Here is a 23,238-nt window from a genome sequence, read left to right as displayed (position 1 = left end):
AGGCAGAAATACAACTTTGTTTCATCCCTTTCCAGTGATGTTGCTTACTGATTTTAGCATAGCTGAGGCTTTGTTGTTAATAGCTAAGTTACAAAAGGGTCCAGTTGATTATTTGTATCTAGATGGATAAATGTAGAGGCTAAACAATGTATTCAGATGAATTTTCTCCAGAGACCCAAGGCAATTGATTTCAATAGATCATCTTTCTCACAATCACTAGAAACAATCTGAATTATCAATGGAAGATTTGGTTGATCAAAGGAATGTTGGACATTTGCAGTCCTCCTGTTGATACAATTACTTGGAAACAGTATATCCAAACTGGCTAAATTCCAGTGCAGTTAGTAGCTGTTAGTGCCTTATGTTGCTTTAATATACAGTCTTCTAAAGTTTTATAGGAAGATTTGTTCAATTTGTTTTTGAAGTATAAGTCAGTCATGTCTGTTTCTTTTCTTCAAAGGCAACTGGATCACAGATAGGAATGATTGTCAATTCCTTTACTAACATTGGGGTGGCCATGATCATTGCCTTCTACTTCAGCTGGAAACTGAGTTTGGTAATAATGTGTTTCCTGCCATTTTTGGCTTTATCTGGAGCTGTGCAGGCTAAAATGCTGACAGGATTTGCCTCACAGGACAAGAAAGCGTTGGAAGCTACTGGCCGGGTAATGCTGTTTAAAGACTAATTTATATTTGCAGTCACGGGTAGATGAAAAATCAGTCATTGGGGACCATGAGTAATTCAAATGTCATGAAACTGGAAATGCTTTGTGACTCAGTTGCAATATTTCAGCTTGTCAAACCATTGAAACACCATTGGGAACTCCCTAACTGCAGAAGCATTCGCTGCATGGAACGTGAGTGACCTTTCGAAAGTTATTGCACTGAAGTGGTAGACACTGATCTCTCAGCAGGCCAGTTCACCTTTGCTGGGTTTTATTTAAACACCCTTTTGTTGATGCCCCGGGATTATGCTGTCCTCAGAAAGCAGTGATACTTTTTCACCTAGAAATGCTCACACCTGAGAGTCTGGCACTGAACCACAAATCAGTATGTGGATTTTAGAGAGGACAGTTGTTCCTTTGGTGAGTCATACCAGCTTAAGAATTAAGCTCTTGGCCCTTCACATCTTAATAATTAGGACTTGACCAGTTGCCTGCACCCAGAATGGTTAATTATTTACAAAAGTCATTAATCAAAATACTTCTTGACAAGGAGAGAAACTTCACTAATGAGTCAAGGCATCAGCTCTTACTCAATAAAACAACCCAGAGCCTGTGATGAAGAAGACACTGCTTCAGCAGTTTTGGTGATGACTGTTTGTGTCTGGTGTCATTTTCTAATTTATTTGCCAGCACTGCATCCAAATGCTAAAAACACTGAGTCCTTCCAAAGTGATGCTCATCAGCCATGCTAAACATGGAAAAGCCCAGTCTGCACAATCCAATTCACAGTACCTACTTACCTGCTCCTTCACATTGAATGATAATGCAAGACACTGACTCTTAATTTTAGCCAGGAAAAAAAAACCCTGAAATTGGATTTCTGATTGTCTATATTGTCTACATTCCAATCTTTTCCTACGTGCTGAAAACATTCATAAGCTATATACCACACTTGCTTCCCAAAGGAATGTGTCACATTATGAATCTACTATCAAAGTCCAAGCAAACTACAGCATTTTAAAACAATTTCTTAATAAAATTACTTGAGGTTAAAAAGATGAAATTAGGACCAAACAAGCTGTCAATTTACTTCTGTAGATGAAATTGTGGTACTATTTTCTTTGGGACATAAACCGAAATTCTGACTGGCAATAAATTACACTATGAAGCCTACAATTAATTAAAGTTCCACACAAGTTTCTGTGGGGATTATCTCATCATTTCCTGTGTTGCATTGTTCTATGTGCATAGACAAGCATTTGCTAAATCTTTGCCTATGTACAAAGGTAAAAATCTTGGAAATGTGTCACTGATGATTTATATGTTCCATCTCATCAGCCTTTTGGACATCAGAGAGGGAGGGAGGGTAAGCAGGTGAGGAAACTTAATTCAAGTGGGTTTAATTTATGAAGCAAGTTGGGGAGAGCATCCCTTTTAACTCTTTCTCTGACTATTGCTAAAAGTAACACAAAGCAATTAAAACAAACATATCTAATTAATAAATCCATGCAATCAAAGAAGTTCCTAAAACCATCTTTCCTTTTGTGGACATCACATTTATTCATATTATGTGGAATAAATCACAAGCAAGAGCATGTGCCTGATTGCCTAAGCGTGCTTGCAGTAACAGCTCCAGTGGAGCAGGCAGAGCATTGCTCTTGAGGATCTCAATAGGTAATTGCTTGTAGGAAAGGTTCTCTTTAGGCTGGCTGATGTTTGGGCCAGTCTGTATCATGTCTGAATGAATTTATATATTGCATCAGTGTCCTGAGTTCATGAAAGAATCATGCATTTGTGAGAGCACACTCTACTTTTCCAAGTAAAAATTAGGAGCTTTTACCCATTTTTATTTTTTTCTCTTCCAGATTGCCAGTGAAGCTCTCTCTAACATCAGAACGGTAGCTGGGATAGGAAAAGAGAAAATGTTTATTGACAATTTTGAGAAGCACCTGGATATGCCCTACAAAGCTGCAATCAAAAAAGCACATGTGTATGGACTCTGCTTTGGCTTTGCCCAGAGCATTGTGTTCATTGCCAACGCCGTCTCTTACCGATACGGGGGCTTTCTTGTTGACACTGAAGGACTCCATTACAGCTTTGTGTTCAGGTGAGAGCCTGCCCAGCCACAAACAGGTTTCTAGAAGTTCTAGACTCGGTGTGGTGTTCAGTTTCCTGATGGCTTCCCAAGAATGACTGTGTCCCCCTTCCCCCCAGGGTGATTTCTGCTATTGTCACCAGTGGAACTGCTTTGGGAAAAGCTTCTTCCTATACCCCAAACTATGCCAAAGCCAAAACATCTGCTGCACGCTTTTTTCAACTGGTTGATCGTCTTCCTACAATCAGTGTTTACAGTGAAAAAGGGGAAAAATGGGTAAGAGTGGAGATGAGTAATTTGTGATGTCAGGCAGCTCACTACAGGCATGAAAGTTGCACTAATGATTTAGGAGTCAATGAGGATCAGTGCTTTACAAGAAGGTTATGCTGATTGTAAAATGTTTATTTGTCTTTGCTCTTTTGGAAGCAAACTTTGTACTAGACAGCAAGAGTGGTACAAAGTCAGCCAGTAGGAATTTGTTAGTGTAAAACTCCTGTAAATTGGAATGGAACTGATTTGGATGACTCACAGAATCACAAGTTCTTATTTCCTGCTTTACAGTTCATGACAAACCTGACTATTGCTGGTTTATAATGGAGGTTTTTCCATTCACATCAAATGGATGGGGGGTGTTCATGAAGAGACAAAGAATTGTTGAGTCAGACAAAATGAAAATGCTCAGTTTCTGGTGAATTGAAAAGTCACACCCAGAAAATTGAAATTCTTTATTTTATACACAGTGTCTATATTAAAATTAAAAACTTACCCATTTGCAAGACAATAGCATTTCCAATTGATGCCTCTGACCACTGCCATGCAGAGAAATGTAAGCAGAGAAATAGTGTTATGACTAATAGCTTCACCTCTAGGACAGCCACTCCAGTATGGTTTTTTCCCTTTTACTGAGATAATTTCATAAGCACAAATGTCATATTTTAAGCAAAAGATGCAAGAATGAATCTGAGGAAGAGCTGTTTTGTACTTTACAATTCAGTGTTGAGCTCGAGCTCACAGGAACATCTTTCTCCTTTTTTTTTGTTTTCACCAGGATGATTTCAAGGGAAGCATTGAATTTCTTAACTGTAAATTCACATACCCTTCTCGGCCTGATATTCAGGTTCTGAAAGGACTCTCTATATCTGTTAAGCCTGGACAGACTTTGGCATTTGTTGGAAGTAGTGGCTGTGGTAAGAGCACCAGCGTCCAGCTTCTGGAGCGTTTCTATGACCCTGAGAAAGGAAGTGTGGTAAGCAGAGAAAATGTGATTTCTGTGCTCCAAGGGCCTTCTGCCTGTGTCCTACTGTGCAGCCTAGCAGTGGCGGCATGTACATGTGCAGCCTGAGGCTTCAGCTCCTTCTCAAAAGGACAGATGTGGATTATTTGGACAATTCCCAAGTATTATCTCAGACATATTCAGACAAGATTGGAATTGTGCATTATGTGCAAGATCATGCATTATGTAGGCCATAGGCATTTGCCTTGGTAGCTTCTGAATGAAACATACAAATGTGTGCTGTACATTGTGAGAGCACAAGCAAAATCAAGTCTGAATGGAGCAACAAAGAGCCTGGAATTTGTCTAGATTTAAGTTCCAGTTACTCAGTTACTGACAGCTTAAAAAGCTTTTATATGTTTTCCTAATGTAAATACTTACCCATCTAGATTTATTTCTCTTTCTCTGGAAAAAATCTGTGTGGTGATTACTATGTCAGGAAGGCAATAAAGCATGTGCCTAACCTCAAGCAATTAAATAGTTCACTAGGACTTAAAATTGAGCAATTGGTCTAGTGTATTTTGTGGTATGGATCAAAGCCATACCACAAAATACACATCATGCACAAAGGAGTCAAATATAAGCAATTCAACCAATCACTTTAAATCAGTTGTGTTTGTGCTTTAATGATATGGTTAAATAATTTCGTTTTGCTATAAACTATTTGGGTGTTGCAAGCTGGTGTTTTGTATAGATATTTCAAGTTTTCTCCCATTTCTTCATAGTTAATAGATGGACATGACTCTAAGAACATAAATGTGCAGTTTCTTAGATCAAAAATTGGAATAGTGTCACAGGAGCCTGTGCTATTTGACTGCAGCATTGCTGATAATATCAAATATGGCAGTAACACAAAAGAGGCGACAATGGAAAAAGTCATAGAAGCGGCCCAGAAGGCTCAACTGCATGATTTCGTCATGTCTCTGCCTAATGTAAGTACCTGCAAGGCCTTGGCTGCTCAGTGTTCATTGCAGCTGGAGTTGCTCTGAAACCAGTTCAAGTTGCTACACACGCGCACCTTTTATGTCCTTTTACAGCTGTGACAATAGAATCAAAGAAGGTGCTGTGACCATTTGTTGTGCTCCTGAGCGTTTGGGTGTGAGTTGCTACTGAATTCTTACACAGTAGGCAAATACATAAATCCTGTTCCCAGCTGTGTGAGATTTGCCTTGTGAGTAGGAAATGATACCTAGACAAAAATATTTGAAGCTGGCTGCTTACGTACACTTAAGAAGTATTTAAATGCACTGAAAAAATATAAATGTAAAAAGAACATATAAGGTATGGGTACAATTTAGGCACCCAAATAAAGCACTTTTCTAGAAAGCCCTTAAATCACTTTGAGCCTCTTCTCCCAAATCTAGGGTAGGGAGAATTCTTTCTGCCTCAGACAAATCAGCCAACACCTTGCTATCACAATTTTCTTCCAGGCCCATCATTGTGCTGTCTGGGCCTCAGAGTCATGTGCAGACAAGGCATGGCTTGAAAACCTCTCCCCAAACATGTGTACTGCTGTATTGTGTTTCTGCATTCCCAGGTTCTGCAAGGAGGCAGCAGTGGTTAGCATTCTTGCCTCTCTCCTGCTCTTCCTTTAGGCTGCGTATTTGTGTGTTTAACTTACATCTGAATAAAATACTCCTTTTTTAAAATTTTCAGAAATACGAAACTAATGTTGGGGCTCAAGGATCCCAGCTGTCTCGTGGGCAAAAGCAACGCATTGCCATAGCAAGGGCCATCATACGAGACCCTAAAATTTTATTACTGGATGAAGCGACATCTGCCTTAGACACCGAAAGTGAAAAGGTAAATATGCAGTGATAAGCAATAAGGGAAAGTTAACACAATGGCTTAAAACATACAATACCTTTTGTGTTCTATAGCTATGCCAACGTACTCCACTACATGATTGCATTATGAATTCAACACTTTCACCTGTAATGATCTTTCCAAAAAGTGCAAGAGGTACAGCTGTAAGAAAAAGTAGCCAGCTCCAAGTGCTCTTAAACTGCCCATGAGAGGCAGCACTTTTTCAGAAATGAGGATACTAATTGCCTGGATTTCAAAGCATTCCATTGACATTTAGCATGTCAGCAGAGTAAAGGCCTTCCTTAATTTCTACTGCTGTCTATGTTTAGCTGTCCCTTGTTTGTACTGCTGGTACACGGAGTTCATGACCCAGATAAGCACATCAATATCAGAACCTCTGATTTAGTCTCATTGTCCTTTTACAAGTGTTGCACAATACAGTTAATTAATCTAAAGCAATTGGGTTCCTCCAGCTCTGAGCCCTGTTCAGTTTGCACATTTTCACTCTGACATTTTGTCTGTTGCCTTTAGACTGTGCAGGCAGCGCTGGATAAAGCCAGAGAAGGGCGCACCTGCATCATCATTGCCCACCGCTTGTCCACCATCCAGAACGCCGACATCATCGCTGTGATGTCACAAGGACTTGTCATTGAAAGGGGCACTCATGATGAACTGATGGCCATGGAAGGAGCCTACTGGAAGCTTGTTACTACTGGAGCCCCAATTAGCTGAATTACTGTGATTCTAAATTTGAATGATTTCTGTAAGCCAATACTTTGTGGTAGGTATGTGTGTGTTGGTGCTCCATTGTGCTACAGAGTGCTCTACGATACTGTGACATCTGTGGAACCCTGAATGTATGTAGCTGTCTGCATCGAACACGCTTGTCCAACACATGCAAGGGACTAAGCACAGCCTGATGCATTCAGGAAGTAGCTTGGCCCACTGATAAGCAAAAAAAATCCTGAAAATGGGAAAGATTGTTTCTGGGGAGTTGTCACTACCTGCAGTCAGACTGTTCAGTCCTGTCATGCCTCAGCTAGCAATCAAGGAAGACTCTGCTCTGGTGTTCTGGAAACTGCCCTTTCTCTCGGTAAGCTGAATGAGTGAAAACAACTCCACAAGTGATGCTGTACGTCTGAAGGGATCAAATCTGTCCTAATGTTTGGTCTGCAGACCAGACAGCAGAGGCCCTTCCTCTGCATGCAGAAGCCCCACTCTTTCACCCCCTTGTACCACACATGTCAGCGGTGCTGTTGGGGGAGGCTGGGCTTCCCTTGTGTGCACCTGCAGCACCCACACAGCCATGCCCCTTCAACAAACTAGTCAGTACTTACAAAGAAGGCAGCTCCCCAAAAGTAAGGAAAGCAACCAAAGTAAGGAACAGAAGCTGGTGAGGATCATTTCCTAGCCCACAACTCTCCAGCTAACACTCATCACTCTAATCAGCTGTCAAAAAGATTTTTGAATAGGAATAAATGCCTTGGTTAAACTAATGTAAAAATCTACAGTTAATCATCAGTTATTTAAACCACTTCTATTGAAATGGTGATGGATATGTTCTTTTTTTCAGAAGGTAAGACAATGATGAGTAAAGGTGGAAAAAATAGGCATAATTAGCTCTTTGCATTAAGTACAGTTTATAAACAAAGCAACAATGTGTTCATAAATGACAAAGGTCAGGAAGGAGCCTCTTCTGGAGAAGCTTGTATCTGTCACAGTTTATTATAAGATCTACTGCAAATGCTGGAACATGTTACCAGCTATTGTCTGCAGCATAACAGGACTCTTTCCTTTAGTGACTGGGATCTTGGAGACAAAGCAGATAGAAAGTACAGATTACAGTTTCAATATTGATTTTAAACAATAGAGTATTAAGTGGAAAAGTTATTATCCATGTCTTAAAATCTGCACCTGGGCTGGGTGGGTGGGCAGGTTTCCACTCACTTTATAAGAAGTCACACCACTTCTTATAAAATATTGCAACAGTATCAGTACTTAAATAGAGCTGTAAGGGTAAAAAGTTTATTATTTATCCCTTAATTCCAGGCAGCAAAAGCCAATTTCATCTTTTGTACAAAACTATTAACAGAGTTAGTGTCACATACCCTACTGAACTCACACAGCCAGCACTGAAATGGCTATTTCTCCAAGGGAGTCTGTATTTTAAACCTTAACTGAAAATTAAAAGATAAAAGCTGCATTATTGCCTTTAATCTTTTTAGCCTTTTTATGTTTCAGAGCAATAAGTAGTTTGATGCCTCAGGACTGAAACTATTGACAGAGTGACTATCAATAACCTGCAGACATACGTATATGGTATTTAATTAATGTTAGCATTTAAGGCCATAGAAAATGACTCTTTATTAAAAATTACAGTGACTATGTATACTTATTTCATAATTCTTTTTCCTAAAGAACAATAGTTTTGTGACCCAATTTAAACCAATAAATTGTATTTTTTTACTGGCTCTCGTGCTCTAGCATTTCTTCTCTTACCCTTCAGCTAAGCACATGAGTATCTTGCAGCAGCCAGCAAGTATTTCTGTGTAATTGGATCATGTCTGTGACAAGGGTTTGCTGTTCAGGATGGAGCTGTTGAGAAGGCCAACTCAAGGACATTTGCCCCTGCCAGTACAGGAGCCTGCTGTCTCCCTGCAGGAGCACAGGGCCACAGCCCAAGCTGGGTGATAGTGCTACTGCTCCTCAGTTTAGCACCATCCTGTTTTCAGGCAGCTAGGAAATACCGAGAGCTAAGTGTTGGGAAGTGTGCTGCTCCAACAGAATGCACTTACCATGTACACAAACAGTTGCACATTCATGGGTGCCACCTCCTGCCTCTTTATTCCTACGTGCTGTTGACAAGTGCTTGATTATAGACCTCTGGTACCTGTGCATGGTACGTCTGGGCATGAGCAACAAGCCTTGATGGAATGCTCAGTACAGAGCTGGGCTGGTCTTGCTGCTGCAGCTGCCTCACAGGTAAAATGTCCCAGCCCTGGGGCTTGGTGACAGTAATCCCGAACCATTCCAAAGGCATTTGCTTACATCTTTCAAGCCAGACCTGAGTTGTTTGTCTTGCCAGTAGATGGTGTCATTTGATGTCTCCTGCTGTATGCTTCTCTGTATGGTCTATGGCAGCTGCATTTTCCAACCACCCTACTCCTCTGGATATAGCCACGACAGTGTTTTGGGATAGCACCTAAGTAACTGCTCTGCAAATACAGCCCCTGCTTCAACTGGACTGCTCTGGGTAGAAACGGTGTGTCTGTGCCCAGAGTCCTTCCACCAAGAAAGCTAAACAGGGAATCGGGAGGATAAAAAGGAAAGCTGCAGAGTAGCAAGAGTGTTGTGAACTGAATGTAAAGACAACTTGTCAGCTAGTTTGTACGAGGAGCACTTCATATAACTCCTGGGTCATGAGAATCTTTCTGCAGAGAGATGGAAGTACTTTTGGAATAGCATTATCCCAGTGCTATTACAGGCATCTCTAAGTCAAGAATTATTTGGACATATCTAAGTCAAGAATAAAAGATTAAATTTCTCCTAGGATCCTACTAGTGGGAGCAAGGGGATCTGTCACACACTTTCCACCCTCTTTATTACATAGGAAAACCTTAATTCAAAAAGGTTTGTGGCCCAAATGAGGCTAATTAGCTCATCCTGTAAGTGTGTATGTGCTGTATCTGTTCCAAATATTAACAATATAAAGGGCTGCAAAGGCCTGGTGAAATTACAGCTTAAATGTTTAACGATTTGAGCTCTCAGTAAGGTCACACAGTCTATTTAAATAAGGTTTGAACTGTAATTTTCAACTGCAATAAATTTACTAAAGCCTAAGAGACATGCAGGTTTATTTCACTGCACCAACTAAATGCCTGCCTCCTGATTTTCAATTCTAATTCTATCAAAATATCAAGATTATATCTTGACACTTTATCCCACCACTCTGGAAAAGACTCTCTTTGCAAGTTTGGGAACCCTCATTTGAGATTCTTCAAGCAGTTGCACAAAAGTCTATACCACAATACAGTTGGCTGCTCAGAAGGTGTCTTATGGCCATTGCATTAGCAGTCAGTTAATTTCTGAAGTTACTCGTGAAATTACACTAGATTTATTCAGATTTCCCACCAATCTATTTTTAGTAATGTTATCATAGTTGCAGAAAAAATAAGAGATGGTTCAGACAGGAAGCTGTTCTGTGTCCTTTTCCCTGAAGCACTGAAATTACAGAGTGAATTAATAGAACACTCCAAGAAAATGAGTGAGAGCCCATGTCTTCCTACATGTCTGTACAGAGCTTAGAAGAATACTGCAGAAATGCCAACTCTCATTCTACATTATGGTTGTGCCTACCCTAACAGAGGCACCAAGATTCTTTCTCAGTTCTGGGAAACAGAGACTCTCATGTGATTAGAAGCCTAGAAATGTGGTATGTACCCATAACTCCCAGCTTAAAATTACCACTAAATCCAAATGCTGCTTGCAGAGAACCTTGGACAGCTGCGCACGAAGAATCCCCTACTCCTGGCTAGGAGGAACCAGGAACAGAACAACAGCTCAACCAACCTGCTACTGTTCTGCAATGCCTCTGTAGTTCATCTCACTGGTAGGGAATAACAAAGCACACAGCAACGTGAACACAGCTGAAATGTGTGTTTGTCATAGCTGTCTTTGTTCTTCATGATTTGTGCCTAGTCCCATTAGTTTTTTGCTTAAGGACTCACAATTATAGAAAAGACTGGTTTCAGGTCAGCTGCTGTGGGGAAAAAAAGTTCAGAGAACCATTATAGAAGATATCAGGAGATGCACACAGCAGAAATGTCCTCAGACTGTTAAAAGCAGATGTTTAATTTTCTTAAGTCAAGGTAGTCTTACTAGGCTCTTAACTAAGGATGCCTGTTTCAGATTTGCTTCTTTAATTTGTGTCTTGTTCATTCCCAAAGGCCAACACCAAACTATTCACCTTGTTTACCCAATTAAATAAGATTCTTTCCATTTCAATTATCTCCTACCTATTTGGAAGTCTAGAAGCAATATCATGTTTGCATCTTTTAAGCCTTATTGCTTTCAGATCGTACATATGCAGCCCTCATTCCACCCATATTATAGCCTTGCATACTAAGCCTATGTATACATATAGCTTGTGTAGTATTACAGGATGGTATCAGCAAAACGTTGCTTAAAGATTATGCACTGAAAGGGAATATACAACAATAGACGCCAAATATTGAATAAAAATGGAAAGTACCCCCCTGTTTGCCTATTTAGAACATCCATTTTATATAGTAAACATATATTCAACATATTAGTTACTTATGTGCTCAGTTAAACAAAGCTGACAAGAATATAAACTTGAAGTGACAGTCTGCAACCATATTTTCAAGATTTACACAACTGCTAACAGTGATTCAGGCTTGTGACTGTTGATCTGAGAGAATTAGCAGAGAATTACCTTTGCAATACAGGAGCATGAACAAATTCTTGAGGTCATATACTGAGATAATTTCATTATTGACAACTTTTTTCATTTGTTGCTCTGTGTAGATGTACAGAACCCAAAGATTTTTATACCATATTTATGCATTTTCTCTATCGTAGGTGTGATCTGTATCACTCATGATTCATGTGACCACTTTCAAAAAGTAAAAATGACAAAAACCACACAGTAATGCAAAAATATATCCTACAGAGTCTAATGGAAATAAACTTTTTTTTCTTATCTGACTTAATCAGAAGCTGGTTTGCTCAGGAAGCTCAATAAGTTAAATCTGAAACCTTGTTTATAACTATGCTGGCCTTTTTCACAGTGCCTGGGTACAGCTGTACAGTCGTAGGTGGTGTGATACTGTCACACCATTATGTAGCAGTTTAACACACAGTATCTATATATAAAAAAATGAAGTATCGAGTATTACTATGTACAAGTCATGCTTGAAGCATCATCTAGCTAGAGATGGACAGAAATAAAAGACCACCATATAGCTAAATAAAGCTGGTTGATTATACTTTAAAACTTTGTTATGACCCAGAGTATTGGGCCATTTCTAACCATACTGCAGTGCACTTGCAATATTTCTAGGAACAAAATCAGCGACTAATACTTCTGAGCTGCCAAAGTCATTCTTGAGTGTACTGATTTTGGATGTACTGGTTACTTACCAGGAGTACATCAAAGATGCAGTGGCATCCCCTTGGTTAAAATGAGTAAGCAAAAATGCCTTTGCAGAGGGTTCTTAAACAGTTCACATCCATCCCCACATCGCTAACCATTTTGAAACTTTACCTAATTAAGTTTCTTTTCAGTTGTCCTCATTAACAAGTGGACACAGTATGGAACCAAGGCAACTACAGTCAGAGGCATAGCTGCGCTCTTACAAAAAGAGAGAATGTAGAACAAATACTCAGTATGAGTAGGTATCTTAACAAAATTATACAGCTGCAGCGTAGCTAAAGAAGCAGCTATACACAATATGCGGAAACTTATCTTGCAGCTATTTTTACCTTTGCAGCTTGTGATGAACATTTCAGAATTAATTCCAAGACCTAAACCAAAGAGTGCACCTAAGTTCCTCACCAATCCAGCAAATGGAGTTGTGTCAATGTTTATCCAGTCTGGGTTGGCACACCACTTCTTGGCCTTTGGAACAGACCATAGCAAGTCAATATCAAGAAGCTTGAGGGATAGATAAAAGCCAAGGGCAAAGATGAAAAGAAACAAGTTTGTCTTGATGTACATTCTCAAGCTTGCAGTCTGAATAGCAGGGGTATGCTCAAATGCTTCTGCCACAAGAATGCCTGTGGATTAGAAACTCAGTGTTACAGGGAACAACACACTTGTACTTGGAAGCAGCATTTTCTACAGCATCCCTGTAGAATTTGACTTTTGAAGACAGAAGAATATACATATGTAATAAATACCTATGTGTGTATATATATACATATACACACACAATTTAACACTTCTGCAGTACATTACAAGACCTTTCCTCCCACTCAAAACTGCCACTTTGGAAAAAAAAATTAAATACCAAGCACTACATGGTTTTGATATGAGGCATACCTTAAGGCCTGACTGCATCTCCCAGATGACAACCTATCAAATATTAGATGTAAACTGGAACATTCCTTTTCCAAAAGAGTCCCTCACTCAAAGACTGGCTCCAGCAATGCAGAATTCAACACCAGTTCCCACACAGGCTTTGAGTGTTGAAGGAAAAGACACAGAACACACTTATCTTCTCTTGTACTCATTTTATCCTGGTTGTGAAGAGGGAAAGCTGTTAGCCAGGGCTGCCCAGGCTGCACTGCACCCATGAAAGAGAACATGAGCAGGAAGCCCCTGCTCAGTGCACTGGTCACCTTCCTTAAAATCAGATCGATACTAGAGATACTGCTCATAGTTTGGACTCTCTGAATACCAATTTGAAATATGCTTAAGTAACTCTGAAAAATGTGCTTTAGCACCTTAAATTACCCAGGGGAGTTTGTCCTGCTATTTAATTTTTCTTTATTGTCCCCAGGTCTCTGTGTTTGCCCACACTGCACACATGCTAGTTTGCACCTGGACACCATTTGAAGTGACCCAAATAGCTTCCTCCTCAGAGGAAAGGTCAGAGCCATGTAGGAGCAACTTCCTCTCTTATCTCTTCCACACAGGCAGCACAGTTAAAGATTGGATGCAGCCAGTACAAAGCAGTCAGAGCTATTCTGAGGCAGTGTGGACACAATACAGTCAGCATCAACTGGCAGGTGGACAAGTGCTCACTCCCTTTGCTGTTTGAATTACACAGGCAGCAGGTACATTCTACCTCACAAATTTTACCTTTAAACTATTATCAAATCCCTGATTTTCCAGAGAGCCGAGAGCACCACTGGGGCTGCAAGATGAGTAGAACTACTAAAAATCTCTTCCCTCAATTAAAAAAAAAATTTGCATATGGGTTAAAAAGAAAAGAAAAAATAGCAGTATTACCAGCAAATACTCCAAGAACAACTTGATGAGGGAAATGTGTTGCTATGAATACTCTTGAGATGCACACACTGATCTGGATAATCCAAAAAATACTCCAGAGGAATGACCATGTTAGTCTAAGAGGGAAAAGGAAGATACTTAAAAATTAAGACAAGCTATTTCATCTACTTACTTACCCCAAGCCTCATCATGTAAGGCTCATACTTTTACCCAGGCAGAGGTTTACTAAGGAGCACAGTTTGGAATCAGATGATAAAAAACTAGCAGTTAGTACTAAAACATCAAGAGTGGTTACAGGAACAGACCTCAGAAGTTTCAGGTCCAAGACACCTCCGTGGTTTAAGCAATGAAAGTCATCAATGGCAGGTTAAATTAGCACTAGTACCTTAAACATATTTCTCATTATGAAGTCATACCTATATGCAAAAGTTCAATTATTTCATGACAAAATTCAGGTTGTGGGAACAACCTTGTCAGCCTTGGAAAGAACAGCCACCAGAGCAATTGCAGGACTTTCCCACAGAGCTGAGCAACACATTACAGTGAATTTCGCCAACATTATGTGCACTTGTTTTAAAAGGGGCTAAGAAGGATGACAATCAAAGAAAAACATTTATTTACTAACCAAAAAAACCCAATACATAATGACAATTAATAGAATTAAAAATTTCCAGCACTGAAGATTTGACACAACTTTTAATAGAACTGCTTCCAAGATACTGTACGGAAGGCCTGTAAGTTGATAAATACCAGCCTATACAAACAGATAAATCCTCTTAATATAATTTTTCTTCATCTGAAGTAGACCATAATAAAGGGTTTCTGTTTTTTTTTTTTTACGATAGAACAGACTGTGAATATTTGTTTAAATTAAGTCCATTAAAAACATAGCACAAATATAAAGAAATATCTGAATATAATGAGTTGGAATCATGGAAAGACACTGACCTGTGAAGGGTAACAGCTGATTTATCTTTCCATCTAACTGCGTAGCTAAGTGCTGCTGTGACCATTACATACCAGACGCAAGATGATCCCATGGCATGTCCAGATGGGCTTCCTAGTAAAAACAAGAAGAAAATATTCAACTTAAGGATGATGACTGTGACATTTGTCATACAGAAAATGTCTACTGGCATTTACTCAGGCACCTAATAATTTAGAAAGGAAATGGCTAACAAAGGCTGAAAGAATGTCAACTGCTTCTCAAAAGTTAATTTTTGCCATATGAATTTTTAAGAAGGTTCATCTACAGAGAATCCATACTTGTTTGAAATCAAAAGGTAACAGCTTAATAATCTTATATTGGTGTGAGGTGGAATCTTGATTGGAAAACATAATATTTTCCCATTACTTGGACTTAAAAATAAAAAAAGGCACCTAGGGGTGTCTTAGAGCTGTAGCATGGAATGTAGAAGTTATATATGAATATCACATGAGATAAGTTTTGAATGAGCATCCCCATAATTAAGGGGAGCAACAGAGATTTAGCTCTTAGTAACATTCTACAGCAAAGTAACAGTATAACTTTAGATAGCACTTCCAAACTGCCTTTTATCTGCTTCTGCAATTACCATGGTGTTAACGATTGTGAGCTGTGTCTCATTAGCAATATTACAATCCAGGTAATTACCATTTTGGGTAGTCTTGTTATAAATTTAGAAATGTGTCTAAAGCACAGAAAAACTCTGTCTTTATGCTTTACTTTGATTAATTTCATAAATTTTAAGGTGCTGTACAATATCAACTGGATTAAAAACAGATTGTCAGTGAAACTGGCACATGAAATGATGCTCTAATTGCTGTACCCACAGTAGTCTGTAACAGGGAACACTCTCTCATAGAGAACAACAGTGACTTCTTTTTAGTCCAGGTTACAATAATATATGTGTAATTTGTTTTAATTTTAAAAAATAAAACTTTAATTTTACTGGAAGCAATATGAAACCACAGAGAAGTTCCTACAACTGTGGAAATCATCAAAAAAACAAGGTATGCTGGTGTGATGCAAGGGAAGTGATTCCTAAAATTACTCTGTCATTTCCTTTCCACTGTTCACCAGATTTACATTCAATGAATCAAAATGGAGAAAAAGAAAATTAGGTCACTGGAATCTGTAAATCCTGGGCCTTTACATCTTGGCTTTCTGTGGAGACAAAAGAGAAGTGACAGCATTATTTCATTGTCAGAAGAAATAATTTTGGCTCAAGAATGTGTTATGATCCAGCACTATCTGGTAGTGTGTAGAGTAAAAGAATATTTCAGTGAAGTAGCAAAGCAAAATGTCTAGGCAGGACAAGCACAACGATTTCTGACTCCCTGGATTCATTTTTTGCTATTCTGCTTGGCAGTACATTTAGAGTCACTCTACCAGCTCTTGTTAATTTCCTAACAGATGTGCACTCCTAAACCTCAAAACAGAACAAATGTCACTGAAGGAAACAGTAATGTTGTATGTCAGCATTGGAAAAGCTTCTCTTTGTTGTCATCTAGGAAAACATCATCTAGGAATAATATTTCATAGCTCACCAGTAAATTACCTACTAGAAACAGCATAAATTCCACATTAAGGTTTATGTTGTTAAAGCCTTAAAAATACCAGAAAAAAAATGGCTGCAGTTCAGTTAATTCCAGAAGTACTAACCGAAATCAGGTCCTAAGCTGTTTGACTAAACTGTAGTCATATGAACAGTTCCCTCTGCTTTCCTTTTTGCTGAGACACAGAGTTTGGGGTTCAGGCTATCCTAGCAGTATTTGGATCTGCTTTCCTCATGTCTGTGGCTGCTTCTCTAATCTTTTAATATAAATTGCTATCTAAAAGGCACGTGAAGGACCACGTAAGCTCACACAATGCTTAACAGCTGCACTGACTGCACCTCCTCTTGCTAATGAGAAACAGGTCAGTGACAGTGTTAATGGTCCAGGGTAAGTCTGGAGGTGGGAGAAAACGTGGTCATTTTAAGTGCAAAGAAGGAATCAATATGGCAGTTTTACCCACTGGACAGAAATAGGAATGACCTTTCAGAAAGACAGTAACAAGAAGAAACGCTTTCTGGTTCAATGAATCAAAATGAAACACATTGTCTCCTGAGCCAGGGCTTGGATCTACACAGCACTGAATGGGCTCCGTTCTGAAGGCTTTTGATAAGATCTGAAGGACTTTAACACTTTGCGTTAGGTACCAAATGAATTAACTTGAAAGAGACTGCAGGTCACATACAGACCAGGCATTATTAAACCCTGCCTCATACAAGGGCTTAAGCTTCTTGTTCACAATTACAACGGGATGTAATGCAGGATATTGTTAACAAAATATAGCTATGCAAACTGCTTAAAAGCTTTCAGTGGCATTGACAAGATGCAAAGCTCATCATTTCCACAGTCAGTATTTTATTGCACAATGCATTAAACTAAATTCAGTTAGCTCAAAGCAAGTTCATCTTATTTCACATATTAGGGTTTTACAAGTTCATTTAACTTCAGCAGTGTTGCATTTGAGTTCCACAGAGAAGATAATGAGACATAGAAAGTCAAAATACATTGAAAAGGTACCATTTCAAAAATAATTATTCCCCATATATTTGTACACATACTCCCACACACACATTCAGTGCCAGTTTCTGGTTCTGGGAATAGGGGGTTCCCTTTTCCACTTGTGTTACATTATGTTAATCGATTACTGAGACTATTGTTATTTACACTGAACTACCTACTCAGTTTTTGGGGTTTGAACATTTCTGCTGACAGTGAACAAGCCCCCAAACTCAACAGCCCCATGCTCAGTCTTGGAACACATTAAACAATGTATTTCACAAGTTTTGTGAAAATTTCTTTCCAATATGCCAGCTCATTCTGGTAGTAATTATTTTTAAAGCAAATCCCCCTCCCCTGCATCTTTTAAAGGCAATGAAGTAAAAATTCTTGTTATAACAGCAAATACCTAGCTATTGTATTTCTTCCTTTTCCTCTACATGGTTTTTTGTGCTATTTTATGCATGAGCTCTGAGATTTGTGTATCATATAAGACCATCATAAGTAACATTCTCTCCCCCTTGAAGCCACTATCCCTATTAAATGTACCAAGGTAATCTCCAACATTTCTTACCTGGTCCAGTTTCACATGTTATAGGAAACTGTTCAAGGCATGGGCTTGACTGATTAGGATAAATCATTGTTTCTTGCACCCACCAGTATGGGCGATGGCCAAACAAAATCCTGACAAAAAATAAAATAAAATGAAGCAGAAATTCAATGAAAAGATTTTTACATAAGAAGGCCTCAGCAAAGCATCATAAATAATCTTACAAGAATATGAAGAGCTATATTTCCAAAGCTACTCTATAATAGTTCTACAGGTTCTTCTTATCACAATGCCATTTCAAACATATCTTAAATATCCTCATTGTGAATTCCTATTTTTTAATTACTGGGGAAAGCCTACTAGTAGATTATTCACAGAAAGTTTTCTAAACTTGAGGTACATACAGAAACTGTTATTAAAAATACCAAATTTTAAAACAAATCCGACTTCTTACCATTTAAATATGAGGTTGAACCAATCACCAATGACTGCCACCCATATCATTTTAGTACCAACCACTTGGTTGAGCTGAAACCAAAGAGGAAAATAAACTGAAAATATATTCCGGGGATCGCCAACATGTGACATAAAATTAAGGAAATCCTGGTAAGCCCTGTAGTCCCTCTGTAAATGCTGAATGATAAGCACGCCATTGCTATGAAGGAGATCCATCTTAGTGGATTAAACTGTACTTGAAATATAGTAAAGTTCTTTTAATCTTAAGTTTCTAGTGACGGAGAATAAGAATCATGGAGGGGATCTAATAAAAAGTGAGAGAAGGTGATTGACGTTGCCTTTATATTATATTGGTGTGGTGTACCCAGCCATTCCCGAAACACGTGGCTCCAAGTCTCTGGGAAAGCACATGAGTCTGTTAGCACTGGAAAGCTTTTTTGTTTGCAGATTTTAATTGTAGGAAGCTAAGTGAAATACATGCTGAGCAGCAGCAAATTGTGGGGAAAGTTTTGTGGAAACACAATGTGTGACTTGTGCAATCCTTTGTATGAACAGTTGGAACCTGTTTACTTAAGTTTTTTCACAGTTCATTTCTCTGCAGGATGGACATTAGTAATGTGTGTACTTCATTAAGTGCTGCCTGTATAAAGGATAGAAAGAATACACAAATTACTGATCTTTACAGAACTGTCACTGAAGCTGTACATTTCACTTTGACATAGAACTTGGCTACCATGCTGCAACTAATACTTTGCACAACACATTTTTTCGGTCAGGAAAATACAACCAGCATCCATGCATCAACAATGCTGCTGAGCTCTAGATTTATTTTTAAAGCAACAATATTCTTAAAATACTGAAAAGCAATTGTTTTCTTCCTACAAGAGGCCTGTTAATCCAGGGCACAATGCAGATGATGCTCAGTCTCTGAGTCATCTTTCGGTACCGCCATTCTTGTGCATTGCTTACATGACGCCAGTCCTACGCCTCTCTGCCAGAAGGAGCTGCAGCCCCCACTTCTTGCTGCCCAGCCTGACAGAAATGAGACCTGCTTTACACACCACAGCAAGGTTGGGAAGAGATAATCAGGAGTATTTCCCTGAACTATTCCCAAGTGAAGCACAGCAGTTCTCCAGAGCAAACAGCCAAGAGAAAACAGATTCTGCCACACAGCAGGAGTTTAAAAGATCATAGCAGATAATGTATTAGCATATCAGATTTGCCAATATTAGTACTAATAACTGTAGCATAGAAGATTATGTTCATTTAAGGTAGCTTCATGAAAAGAACTTTTTCTACAAGCGATTAAATGGATACTAAAAGCTTGATGATACCAACTTCTGATATTATTAGAGCAGCAAGAAGAAAACTTCAAGCTATTTATCAGGCTCTAATATTCTGATGTATTCACATCCTCTATCAAATTATTATCTGTGTATCTGAAACACTGTGAGTCAGAAGACAAAAGCAGCTCTATATATGTACTGCACACTTCCCTAATACTCTTTCCATGCACTTCAAGCTATACTGCACAAGCTGTGGAGACAAAGATATGAACTACTTAACTCTTTTTGCTGAAGAGGGGCTTAATGGCTTAAGAGGGCTTTATGATCTGTGGTCAGGGAAGTCACATGGAAACATTAAATAAATTCAACAAATAAGGCATGACAATTAAATGGATGTAGAAGATTTCTCTTCCTGACAATCTCAAATTTACTTTAATTACTCCCATTTACTCTAGCTATTAATAGTCTGGTTTCAGAAATTTTTTAGCAGATTTAAATCCTATATGTTTATTGCTACCAATTGCATTAAGCCATATAGAAAAGCTTAAAGTTTCTATGCACTGTTTCGGAATAACTACAATATTTTTCTATATATTGACTGAATTATTCACTTCAACTGGTGTTATCTGATTTCAAGGGAAATCCTTCCAAATGCAAAATTTCAGGATATTTCAACAAAAAATACTTCCTATCTATTTAGCTGAAAGTATTTGAGGAGGTTTGTTTCTTGCTAAGCTGTGTACCTTATTGGTTTTCAGAGTGTGCAGCAAGGCAACTGTCATATAAATGAATGGATGGAAACAATTTTCCCTCTCCCAGTACTTACCCAAGACCATACTTGTTAAAAAAATCTCTCACTAATAACTCTTTATACTTTATTGCTAAAGAAAATGTTCTTTTGCAACATTTTTTTACTGCAAAAGTATCTCGCCTTTAAACTTAAGTAAGACTTAAAATAACAACAATAAAAAATCACTCGTTTAGACATGTCTGGGTTTACTATACAAAAATGTGGAAAATTTAAGTCTGTTTTTCAATCTAGTTTAGCAAGAATAGTTAGCTTCAAACATGAGTGCAAACATGTCAGTTGGTGTCTGAATAACAGACATCTTACTTCTAGTACTTGGTTAAAAGAGCAACAACTATAATGAGGTTAAGTCTAAATAACTATTGTTCTATTAGGAAAAAATATTTTACAGTACATAAGTTTCCATCAAGATACAATTTAATGTCCTCAAGAGAGTCTACCAAGTAATAAAATAGATCATTTTACAGTCCCTCTTTAATGGCACCACTGTTACCCAATGGTATCCGAAAAATTGCCTCTGAAGCAGGATGTGCAGAACCACTGCAGTAACTTTTTGCATGTTTGTTTTATTTATAAATTCAAATCCACCCACCCATATTATCTATACACTAGGACAGTGATGCATCTGCTCAGGCTGAACTCTCCTTCAGACAGAACCCCTCACACTTCGGTTCTCCAGAAACTTTGTAAATATAATGTTTGGAGATAGATCTTGGCAACGTTTCAGTAAAGTAACCTCTTTTAGTATAAACGCTGAAGATCTCCTGATACTAATTGTCAGGAGTTTTTTGCTGATTCTTATGCTTAGATAGAAAGATAAGCACCTTAAGACATAAAGACTAACAGTAAGCAAAAAGGCTTTCCTTTTCTCCTACACTCTGAGTGTTTGAGAAGCTCCTACATCCTCCCCTTAGAAATAGCAGAGGAGTCATGTTTATAAAGGATGTTTAAAAAACCTCAACAAACCCACAATCTACAAAACAGACACCATGGAGGTTTTGGAACATGTAAGCATATTTCTGTGGGAGAGGCAGTTTTCACTGTGCCTGGAACCTCTCATGATCCTGCTCCATCCAAGAGGAAGTCAATAACTGACATGCTAGTAGTCTCTTCTCCTGCTTGTCATATTACACAGCCAACAAAAGTCTGAGACACTGAAGACTTTCCAAGCTGTAATAACTAGCAAAGATGGTGAAACATATCTTGAAGTACTATATTTAATAACTTGTTTGACAAAGGAGAAATACTTCCTCAATAGAGCTTCCCTCACTCCTTCTCTATGCAAAGCATGACAAAATGCTTCTGTAACGCACTTAGCACTTCAAAGTCATGCGAGATAATAAATAAAATAAAACTATTTGCCGTATTTTAGTACTGGAATTTCAAGGAAAAGTAGTGGTCTATACAAAATGGTCAGAAAGTGTAGGCAATTACGTTTTTAAATCAAAACTTTCTCTTGTTTTGACATTGGAGAGCCAAGGTTTGGCCTTCACATAATCAAATCAGTTCTTAGTTCAAAGCAAAAAACCTGTCAAATGCTATATGTTCATATAGTTTTTAATTTATTGATAATTTCTTGATTTATTATGTTTTCCAAGACATATAAAATCAGAGACTTTACATATGTGTGTGTGAGTGTGTATGCACACACACATAAAATGTAAAAACAAGAGTCATGCTGATGATCCACTGAAGGAAGGATAAAACATTTACAGCTCCCTTGCATCTACATGTTAGAGCAAATATTACATAACAGTCAACAGATGTTGTTAAGCAAATGTTTGCAAGGGAGGGAAAAGCCATCAAAGCAAACATTTTTTGAAACACTGTTAATGGAGGCCTATGTACTGGGCCTAACTTTCTGGTACATTATGCTTAGTTAATCAAACAATAACATTAATTTCCACACCAGTATTTCCATTGGCACTGGACCAACTACAAGGATTAACAAGCAATTTACTAAGTTCACCAGCAGACTCTGTACACAACAGCTGACAGGTATTTTCTCAGGTGTGAATATTTTCAAAGTGGAACACTGAGAAGATACACCTTAATTTTTGAATTAGGAAGAGAAGAATATTTCAAGAAGCTTGCTCTCTCTCTTTTTCTCTCTCTTTCTTTTTATTTTCTTTCTTATCCCATGCCCTCGTGTATTCCTCATTGGACCCAGGCTTTTTTAGGGTTGGACTGACCAGTGGAGGTTCAGCAATAGCTGACATGATCCAGTCTCCTTCTCTTCATTCTGCCATCTTAATCTGATCTTTCCTAGTTAGTATAGTCATTAGACTTTGCTATAAAATTAACTATGCAAGCACATTAAACCAACAAAACTAATCTATGCACTGTAACAGTAACTGCCAGAGCTTAATACTTGTTTACATTAGTTTGTGTTTGTATGTAAAGCAGTATAAATGATACAAACAATGCAGGGAATACAATTCTGGCATGCCCATGAAAAAGACACATCTAAGGAATTTTACTTATTTTAAGTACGAAGAGCTACCTTTTAGAAATTAGAAGCAACCTAGAGAGGATAAAATTCCTTCAAGTTCCATGAACTGCAGGAAGAAATGAAACTGAACCCACTAGGGCAACAATCTCCGACACAATTTTTTTAGTTCCGTTTCCAATAAGATCCCTGTCTTACTGTCATTCTCTAATCCCTGAAACTACCCTGCTCTAATTCTTAAAATTTGCCCTATGCCAACCATGGCCCAGGCAGTCAGAAGCCTGCCACAAGAAGTAGCTGAGTCTGTTTATTAGCACCAGCTCTTCAATTTTGTGTTCCTTTAGA

The 23,238-nt window shown here is 38.4% G+C and overlaps 2 protein-coding genes across 5 annotated transcripts in view; one reads left to right on the top strand and one right to left on the bottom strand.

The window, feature by feature from the left end:
- The window catches only part of ABCB11 (ATP binding cassette subfamily B member 11), a 45,779-nt gene extending 37,470 nt beyond the window's left edge, over nt 1-8,309 (top strand). For 3 of the 4 annotated variants that reach the window (XM_042041075.1, XM_042041074.1, XM_042041077.1), the window contains 7 exons: nt 461-664; nt 2,530-2,771; nt 2,879-3,035; nt 3,808-4,005; nt 4,758-4,964; nt 5,689-5,835; nt 6,370-8,309. In XM_042041075.1, the coding sequence (XP_041897009.1) occupies nt 461-664; nt 2,530-2,771; nt 2,879-3,035; nt 3,808-4,005; nt 4,758-4,964; nt 5,689-5,835; nt 6,370-6,570 (1,356 nt within the window). In that variant the 3' untranslated portion in view covers nt 6,571-8,309. The remainder of the gene's footprint in view (nt 1-460; nt 665-2,529; nt 2,772-2,878; nt 3,036-3,807; nt 4,006-4,757; nt 4,965-5,688; nt 5,836-6,369) is intronic. The other variant, XM_042041076.1, reaches the window with a different exon arrangement.
- G6PC2 (glucose-6-phosphatase catalytic subunit 2) lies at nt 6,654-21,682 on the bottom strand. Its single transcript, XM_042041078.1, has 5 exons — nt 18,349-21,682; nt 17,919-18,028; nt 14,762-14,873; nt 13,814-13,929; nt 6,654-12,636 (listed from the first exon to the last, which is right to left on the bottom strand). Exons 1-5 carry the CDS (start codon nt 18,564-18,566, stop codon nt 12,125-12,127), a joined length of 1,068 nt encoding a protein of 355 aa, XP_041897012.1. The 5' UTR covers nt 18,567-21,682; the 3' UTR covers nt 6,654-12,124.
- Between the last annotated feature and the right edge of the window lie 1,556 nt (nt 21,683-23,238).

This window comes from Corvus kubaryi, unplaced genomic scaffold (genome assembly GCF_017639235.1).
Source record: "Corvus kubaryi isolate FWS band 111438036 unplaced genomic scaffold, C.kubaryi_AGA036_p1.0 37396, whole genome shotgun sequence".
Classification (NCBI taxonomy): domain Eukaryota; kingdom Metazoa; phylum Chordata; class Aves; order Passeriformes; family Corvidae; genus Corvus; species Corvus kubaryi.
Note: the sequence above shows the minus strand (reverse complement) of the source record. Positions and strands in the feature narration are given on the sequence as shown.